At 39.4% G+C, this 10,001-nt stretch overlaps 1 protein-coding gene across 1 annotated transcript; it reads left to right on the forward strand.

Annotated features, from left to right (window-relative positions):
• Positions 1–7,038: 7,038 nt before the first annotated feature.
• PLCL2 (phospholipase C-like 2) lies at positions 7,039–9,522 on the forward strand (the record flags this gene model as incomplete). Its single annotated transcript, XM_010183791.1, has 1 exon — positions 7,039–9,522. A coding segment is annotated over exon 1 (2,436 nt), but the record flags the coding sequence as incomplete, so codon positions are not given.
• Positions 9,523–10,001: the final 479 nt, after the last annotated feature.

A 10,001-nucleotide genomic window follows, 5' to 3' on the forward strand; every position in this document is an offset into this window, starting at 1 on the left:
CAACCCAAACCATTCTGTGATTTGATGATTTTGTGGTTAAAGCTGAGGCTGAGTGTTAAAGCTTGAAAACACCTGTTGAAAACAAGGAAAAGCAGGAGTGCTGGATGTAATCACTGTTCTGTCATTTAACTGAAGGACGTGTGTAACCAATGTTAAGGTTATAGAAGTTAATCGATGTGACTCGCAAAACAGTAGCAGTGGGGTATATATTATAGTCAGTGTTTTAATTTCTTGATAAAAGTGAGTGGTTCTGTTCTATCTTCCTATTTTTAATCTATTCCCTGTTTCCCTTGTTCTTTTCATGGGGGTGACTGGACCTACCAGGAGATTGCTCCAGCACAGGCTTTCCATGGAGTCACAGCCTCTTTTGGGCATCCACCTGCTCCAGTGTGGGATCCTCTACAGAATGCAGGTGGATCTCTGCTTCACCTCCATGGGCTGCAGGGGGAAAGTCTGCCTCACCATGGTCTTCACCATGGGCTGCAGGGGAACCTTAGCTCTGTCAGACATAGGAGAAGCTTCAGGCAGCTCCTCACAGAAGCGAACCGTGTGACTCCCCCACTAAAAAAGCCTTTCTACACAAACCCAAAATAATGAACCACACAATTAGCTGATCTGAAATAATATAGATAATTTTTGTTTGAATATTAAGACTTTCCTCTGTGTCTCTATTCCTTTAATAATAGAATTCCCTTCATTACAAAAATTAATATTATTATTTAAATGCTGAGCTCAAATCCAGATGAGTGGGAGGCCCTGTGTTTTCCAAATAGCTGATGTTTTGTCTGCCCCCAGATGCCTCTTATTTCAGTTGAGGACTCTTTACTTTGTCTTGAATACAGCTGCTTAGTGCTGTGTACCATTAGACAGTGTCTGCAGCTCCATTCAGAAGCTATTGTACACGATGTGATTTAATATGTGCTGTTTCTGAAGTGTTTGGGATTCTGTCAGCTGAACTACTAATTACTGGGAGACTTTTTTTCTTGTGTTGATTTTCACATGCTCTGCAAGCTTGGACAGCTGTGTTAAAGCATTACAAAGTACGTGCTTTTTAGTGAATTTGGGTCACTGTGTTAGTAAGAATCTCCTAGTAATGACAGCTTAAAAGGCACTGACTGGGAAGAACGTGGATACTTGGCTAGAGAGGCTGAGTGACGCTGTGGATTCTTCTGCTGAGTCGTTGATTCTGGGGGAATTAGGCTGAGAGAGGGTACACAAAGGATGTAGACCTCCCACCTTCGAGGATGTGGCTCCTAATGGTGAAATGCCTTTCCTGCCCCACCTGCTCTCTTCTTTCAGACCCCCATCTCCCTTTTTCATGCCCTCTTCCAAAGAAGGCTCTCATTCTGCCTTTAAATACATGTCACTTTGGAAATCAGTGCTAGGTTTTATGTAACAAAGATGAAATGTTGCTAATTTTTGTTACCTGCTATTTTCCTTTCTTTTTTTCCTAATGACCCTTTCACACACAAACTTGCTTAGCTTCTTTTATAACACTGCGTGTTATCTTCTGGAATGAGCTGGCAGCTGTACATAGGCAACCTATACGTAATAATTCTGTTTGTTTGGGGTTTTTTTGCAAAAATAAGTGATCCTGTTTATTATTGGCTTATCAGATAAAGGTGTTTTTTCAAAGAAAACCCTAAATATTTTTTTCAATGAAAATATTTATAAAGAGAAGTATATTATGATACTGACATTGTATTTGTAACTCATTTTCTGACCTTATGTCTGCATTTGTATCTCTAAAACCACAGGCGAAACCTTGGAAAAGAACACAGTACTTATACTATCATAGGGGTTGGAACTAGATGATCTTTAAGGCCCCTTCAAACCCAAACCATTCTGTGATTACCAGATTTTTATTAAAATACATTTAGAATTGAATGCTTTAAAATACTGCCTTGAATCTCTGTGGTTTTCTCTTTTGAATAGACCTAACTGTATATAGACATACCTGAATGCTTTCTCAAACACAAGGAAAACGTGTAAAATTCAGGGTTTTTGATTTGCAGCATTTTGAGGAAAAATGCTTACGAATCTTAATTAAATGAACAAAGTTGGGGGTTTTTTGCCTTTTTTTTTTAAACTAACCACTTCCTGAAATAGGTTATACATCATGTTGTTAAGCTAGGCGATTTTGCGATTGCTGCTGAATCGCATTTGATGAAGACAGGCAGTTTCCATACTGAAATTGGCTACTTAAGTATCACATGCACTATAAAAGCAAGTCATCGATGAGTTGCGTAGCGTCAGAAGACTGGTTCACTCTGTGTTCATCATGAAGATCATTAAGCTGTCTGTTCTTGTCATAAAGTGAATTGTATTGCAACTGTTGGCTGCAGATGTACACTGAATTACTTCTAAAATAGCTTTTATGTTATGTGACATTAAATAATAGTGTCAGTTAAAAAAATTGAATTAACCAAACTTCGGCATGGCCTGTGTTCTCACCTACTCACCAGTAATTGTTCAGAGTATTGCCACAACACTGACCTGCAGATTCATAAGCGTGTCACTTAATTCACAACTTGTATGCAAAAAAAAATAAAAAAACCAATAAATGTATTTGATTGCAGTCTTGTTACTGTACATATGTACAGACATTGCCCTCTTTGCTAGGCTGAGTCTTGTTTCTGAGCCTGTTTAGGATGAATTCAGTAGTCATCCGTGGGACTCTGGCACCTGTAAAGTGTCTGCCATGATTGCCTCAATGTGTGTGAATGTCTTCACACGCTGTCCAAGCTCAGCCATTTACTATCAAAAAGTGATGTGCTGGGGTTGAGGGCAGGTGTCTTGTGCCCTGTTTGCCTGGTTGGCAGAGCACCTGCTGACACATGGAGTGATGAGGCTCTAGGCCTTCTGACTGGGGATCTTCAGTGCACAGCTCCTCCTGTGCTAGCCACAGGCTCTCAAAACTAGGATGGAGCTGCTTTCCCACGCTTCTGATGCACCTCTGGTATATAAACAAGAATGGAAATTTTGTGTGGTTAGAGCATAAGCAAGAAGCAGCAGGATCTGTCACCTGGGGAGGTGGGTATTCCTCCAAGTGGGCAAAACTCAGTGCTCAGGTCCCTGCTGCATGGGCTGTTTGTACGTTTTGCATTTGGACTCACCAAGTGAAGTGTTTATAGACTAACGATTTCAGGGACGTTCACTTCCCAGACAAGTGCTTTAAAAATGTGTTTTTCTGCCGCTTCCTCTTGTTACTGTTGTCTTTTCTTTGTCAAGTCTTCTGTAAAAAGGAGTACCTTAGCAGGCTAAACATGGATAGAGGCCTTGATCTTCAAATCCCAGTTAGCGTAACAACTTCATCAAAGCTGCAAGCAGCTGCTTTAGTCACGGAGAGAGGCAGGATGGCAGACACCCATCTCTGCAGGTTGCATTGGGGACTGAGGACTGTTCTGTATTGGCAAATAGAAGGACCATCCTGCACAGTGTCCTGATTGCAGCCCCTCACTCCCCACCTTGGGGAGGGAGGCAAGCCCCTGCCTCAGGCTGCAGGTTCCTTCCCAAGGTATTGTAGATTTCACTGTAGCCAGCAGTACCTAAACTTCTTGGTAACTCTGGGATTGAATGTTTTTTGAAGTACTGCTTTCTCATGGTGTCTTCTGGGGCAGGATTCATTTGAGCATTTAAATGTCGTAAAGTTCACTCACTGCATCCTTTCCTGTAGTAGATGTTTACAAACCTTGCACTATTCATTGTTTCCTCAATCATCCTGATCTGTTATGTCATCAAATCTCTGTTTGAACTCCATCATTGTAATCCCTATCGGTACCCGTGGTTGTTGCAACTTGCTTTAGGTAATTTTATCAAAAAGTTGGATATATTAAAGCTTTTCTGTTCAGGAATGATATCCATCTGATTCAAGATTCATTGTTGTCTCCAGAACTGTTTTGTAGATAGTGCTGTCTTAGTCACAACCATTTATTTCTATGTACCTTGAGAGGAATTAAAAAAAAAAAGTGGAGATACTCTTCCCTGTTTGCTCTTTTAAGCCATTTTCTCCAACTGTCTCTGTCTCTCAAGTGCCATAGATGTCAGCTGGGATTATTTCTGTTTTTTCAACTGCTAGATACTTTGTTTTCTGTTGCTACAAACTCCTGGGTAAACAAAACTCTGTGTTGTCACTCATAACGGATATTACCGAAGTTTCACAACAGTTTTAGCTGTGGTGTGGTCTGTTTCTCAAAACTTCTTACAGGTGACCTTGGATGTGGCATGCGTGGTTTTAGGAAATGTATTGATGAGGTGGTCACTCTGGTTTCAATGATAAAATCATCTGAAGAACAGGCCGTCTTCAGGAGGAGTCCTGAGTTACAATGACAGTACCTGTTATAATCCGAAAATTGACGTGTTCTTCACTGTATGAGAGATCCTCCAGTGACTGTGAAAGTTGTTTCAGATCAAAGATTGTAGTTTCTGCTGTGAACAGGATTGTGCACCTCCACTGTGAAGCCAGTCTCACTTGGAGCACCTAGAACAGCAAGAACACTGCAAGTCTCATAGGTGCCAAGAAGTCACTCCTGCGTGCATTCAGATACATGCAGTTTTCTGATGTGCCAGTCTTTTTGATTCAAAACAAACTTAAGACCATAAGAGATCTGATGCAGTTCATGAAGGTCACCCCACTTTAAGGGTGAAACTTTCCACATCATATAGCAGAATATATCTGCCTCCATCTTCATGCCAGACTTTATCTCGGAGGTTCACAAACCTCTGCACAAAGCAGTTTGTACACATTCTGTGCAGTTACATTCTCAATTTATGAGTGAGAGTTTCTTTTCTGTTTCTTTTCAGACAGGTGGATAATTCAGACAGGCAGATAATTCTGGCCAATGTCTTTGGGAAAAAATCCTTTAAATTCTTCTGGTTTTGCATATTGATAGAGTCTGCTGTGTCTCTGTCAGGATGGGGACTTGTGCAGGCAGTATGGTAGCTCGGGATCATTGATCTCTGGAGAAATAAAAAATGATGAAAGGTGTTCTGGAGCTCAGAGCTGTGACAAATTCATTAGAGTATTTTAAAATTTGTCTTCATGGTCATCATATTCAGTGATGTCTGCTGCCAGCAGGCTTTATATGAATAAGCCAACTGGTAAGATTACTTCACCCTGCAGAAATGCAGAATACCGTTGAACTGACTTCAAATTCATCTAGCAGGCAAGCCAAATAGTCTTGCAAGTGGTAGATTCAATTATTCCGTTGATCCTCAGTCTTTAGGTAACTAGAGTTGGAAATAGGGTTGCCTTGAGATGGACCTGTTTACATCAGATGGCATCAAGAAATGGCAGATTTTTTTTGTTTCTCCCTTGACATTCATTGTCTTGTATCAGACACAATCCTTACCATAGAGAAAGGCGTAGACCTTCCTTCTGTTTGGTAAATACCGATCATGGTCAGGCAAGGTGATACTTCCCAGGCCTTGATGGCTCTGGTGTCAGGAGGTTATCTGTCAGCTGTCTCTCACTGAAGAGTTCAAGAAATATCTTCCCCTCCTGGATCTGTGACTGAGAAATCTGGAGCATTAGGGAGTTCTGGCATAGCTTCATTCCAAGCCCTAAAAGACTGGACTGCAATGTCATTGCTCATTTCTGTGGTGCTGTCCCTTGCCACTTCTTCAGGTTAGGAGATGTAGATAGGTAGCCAGACAAGAAGCTAAGCTTAAAATAGAACAAAAATATTTGTAAACAAAAATTTGTAATTTATTTTTTAAAAATTAACTATATTTGCTTTTGTTTGAAAGCAATCCTTTTGTCTAAACTACATGTAATGAGATTTCAAGAATCAACCCTGTGCAGTATCCACTGCAGGTGTTTGATCTGGAGTTAGAAATAAACCAGTCCTCTGTAGGGTTGTTCACTTTTACTGGTCTCTTGAGAACTCGTGTAAAGCAAACTCTGCCGTCATTAAAGGTGCAAGAATCATATGGTTGATTAATCTTCTCAAACACAGAACAGCAGACATTAAGTCTGCTTACTTTACTAATAATTCTTTTCAATGAAGGGCTTTTCAGATGCTTATAAATTAAATTACAGAACAGAATTCTGCATTTTTAATTTAATGAAATTAAACATACAGTACATATGCCCTGAACTGGAAATACATTCCATAGTGGATGGTTTTTATTTGAACATCTGTTCAGCGTAGCAATCATTACAGGGTTTCTTTCCTTTCTGCCATATAAGTAGTGCTGATTTGCACTGGAACGTACTTCAAATCGAAAACTATTAGAGGGAAAATCAAAATTCTTTTTGTATAAAGAATTGTATATCACTGTCATTATTTCCTGAAACTCAGAACTTGCAGTGAATTGTATCTGCTCCAATCCAGTCACTTGTGTTTTGGTGCAGCTTCTTAAGACTAACATGGGTGTTTTCTTAGCAGGGAGGGATGTGTGTGTTAATGCTCGGGGCAGTCAGTGGGAACAACATGGATGGGTGCAGTAGAGAAGGGATCTATGTGTAGTAAGTGTTGTTACCATCTTGTCTACTTAGATTAGGACCATGTCCTATGGATTTTATGCAGTTATTTGTGTACTAAGGTTTTTCTGGTGTTCATAAGGATGATGTTGGCATGGTATTAAAACATTGTATTCTGCACTGACAAAGTTCAGCAAGTGTCTGTAGGACTGTGTAAAAACTCAGACGAAAGGTTACTTCCTACTCTCTTGGCTGTAGAACCCGTTATCTCTGTAAGTAGGTTGTTATTGATAGAATTAATTGTGTTTATACAGCATTATTATTTCATTAGCATTCCAAACTTGCTTTTTAAAATTTTGTGTTCATCCAAAATATTGAAAACCAAAGACCCTGGAAGATCACGTACATAGGCAAGAACAAACAGTAAGCCACTATTAGTATTTTCATTTGTGATGATTCCAATAAGAATTTCCACCTTACTGGTCATTGTACAGATGCTAGACCATTTTGAACTACTCTATGAGCTTCCAGCTATTATTTGAAACCTATTTAAACATTGAGCAAAATCATACTGATACATGTTTTCTTTTTTTCCCCTCCTTGTTTACCAGGATGGTACGAAACAAAAGCGAGAACGGAAAAAGACTGTGTCATTTAGCAGTATGCCAACTGAGAAAAAGATCAGCAGTGCAAGTGACTGTATAAATGCGATGGTTGAAGGCTCTGAACTCAAAAAGATTCGATCCAACTGTAGGGTGTATCACCGATATTTTCTTTTAGATGCGGATATGCAGTCTCTACGCTGGGAACCTTCAAAAAAGGATTCTGAAAAAGCAAAGATTGATATCAAATCAATCAAGGAAGTAAGAACAGGAAAAAATACGGATATTTTTCGCAGCAATGGAATATATGACCAGATATCAGAAGACTGTGCATTTTCAATTATATATGGTGAAAACTATGAGTCACTAGATCTTGTTGCTAACTCAGCAGACATTGCAAATATTTGGGTTACTGGCTTAAGGTACCTGATTTCTTATGGAAAACATACTCTAGATATGATAGAAAGTACTCAGGATAATATGCGGACTTCATGGCTTTCACAAATGTTCAGTGAATCAGATGTAGATAATTTGGGACATATACCCCTGTGTAATGCTGTACAGTTTATAAAAGACTTAAATCCTGGTTTAAAAACTAATAAAATAGAACTAAAATTCAAGGAGTTACATAGATCCAAGGAAAAAACTGGTACTGAAGTAGCAAAAGAAGAGTTTATTGAAGTTTTTCATGAACTTTGTACCAGACCTGAAATCTATTTCCTGTTGGTTCAGTTTTCGAGCAATAAAGAATTCCTAGACACCAAGGACTTGATGATGTTTTTAGAAGCAGAACAGGGTATGGCACACGTCACGGAAGAAATAAGCCTTGAAATTATTCAGAAATATGAGCCAGCCAAAGAGGGCCAGGAAAAGGGTTGTCTCTCTATAGATGGGTTTACGAATTACCTTACTTCGCCGGACTGCCACATATTTGATCCAGAACATAAAAAAGTTTGTCAAGACATGAAACAACCTTTATCTCATTATTTTATAAATTCATCTCATAATACATACTTGATAGAGGATCAGTTTCGAGGGCCTTCTGACATCACAGGTTACATTCGCGCTCTCAAAATGGGTTGTCGAAGCGTTGAACTGGATGTGTGGGATGGTCCGGATAATGAGCCTGTGATTTACACGGGGCATACAATGACGTCGCAGATTGTCTTCCGTAGTGTCATTGATATTATTAACAAGTATGCTTTTTTTGCTTCGGAATACCCTCTTATTTTGTGTTTAGAAAATCATTGTTCTATTAAGCAGCAGAAAGTGATGGTACAACATATGAAGAAAATTTTGGGGGAAAAACTACATACACAGTCTCCAAACATTGAAGAGTCTTATCTTCCATCACCAGAATCACTTAAAGGGAAAATACTAATTAAAGCAAAGAAGCTTTCGTCTAATTGTTCCGGACTAGAGGGAGATGTTACAGATGAAGATGAAGGCGCAGAAATGTCACAGAGAGTGGGGAAGGAGGGGGTAGAACAGCAAAACTCGATGACGGGGAAACGATTTCAGCTCTGCAAAGAGCTCTCCGAGTTGGTTAGCATATGTAAGTCAGTTCAGTTCAAAGAGTTTCAAGTTTCATTTCAGCTCCAGAAGTACTGGGAAGTGTGCTCATTTAATGAAGTGCTTGCTAGCAAGTATGCGAATGAAAACCCAGGAGACTTTGTAAATTATAACAAACGTTTTCTTGCCAGAGTTTTCCCCAGTCCTATGAGGATTGACTCTAGTAATATGAATCCCCAGGACTTCTGGAAATGTGGTTGTCAGATAGTAGCAATGAACTTTCAAACGCCTGGCTTAATGATGGATCTTAACATTGGGTGGTTTCGACAAAATGGAAACTGTGGCTATGTCCTTCGTCCTGCCATTATGAGAGAAGAAGTTTCCTTCTTTAGCGCGAATACAAAAGACACTGTGCCTGGAGTTTCACCTCAGCTGCTTCATATTAAAATCATAAGTGGGCAAAACTTTCCAAAACCCAAAGGATCAGGTGCCAAAGGTGATGTTGTGGATCCTTATGTCTATGTTGAAATACACGGAATCCCTGCTGACTGTGCAGAGCAAAGGACGAAAACTATGCATCAGAATGGAGATAATCCAATTTTTGATGAAAGTTTTGAATTTCAAATAAATTTACCAGAACTAGCTATGGTGCGTTTTGTAGTACTGGATGATGATTACATTGGGGATGAGTTTATCGGGCAATACACTATTCCTTTTGAGTGTCTACAGACTGGTTATCGGCACGTTCCTCTGCAATCTTTAACTGGTGAAATGTTAGCACATGCTTCCTTGTTTGTGCATGTGGCCATTACTAATCGGAGGGGTGGTGGGAAACCTCATAAGCGGGGTCTCTCTGTGAGGAAGGGCAAGAAATCAAGGGAATATGCTTCTATGAGAACATTATGGATTAAAACAGTAGATGAAGTGTTCAAGAATGCTCTCCTACCTATTCGGGATGCTACGGATTTGAGAGAAAATATGCAGGTAAAGTTTTTATGATTAATTTATCAGTTCTTTTGTGTCTCTTTGTATTATGGTGCATATGGAACATGTTTTTGACAGTCTTACTGCATTTTGTAAGTTGCATTAATCGAATCTAATGCTGAGGAGCTTTTAAAATGGACTGTGTCAGAGCAGCCTTTTAGGTGATACCGTATACTGAAGTAACCTTGGATGCATACATGTATTTTGTTGAATGTGTACTGAAAATATGACTCTAGTGTTAGAACTCAAGCCTGTTGATTAGTCCTATGTCTGTGAAGGAATATGATATACCTTCCAGAAAAGTATGACAATATTTCAGTTTTAGAAAATTAAAAATGCAGGAGGAAAACATAGCTGATAGGAAAAGGAGACTTTACTGTTTATTAAAAAAGTTCTTGTACATGTAAGTATGTTTAGCATAGGTTTTGTTTTTTCCCCATTCTCAACACAAGGCAGTACTTTCAGAATCGCCATTTGCT

Source organism: Mesitornis unicolor, unplaced genomic scaffold (genome assembly GCF_000695765.1).
Source record: "Mesitornis unicolor isolate BGI_N332 unplaced genomic scaffold, ASM69576v1 Scaffold27034, whole genome shotgun sequence".
NCBI classification, from domain to species: domain Eukaryota; kingdom Metazoa; phylum Chordata; class Aves; order Mesitornithiformes; family Mesitornithidae; genus Mesitornis; species Mesitornis unicolor.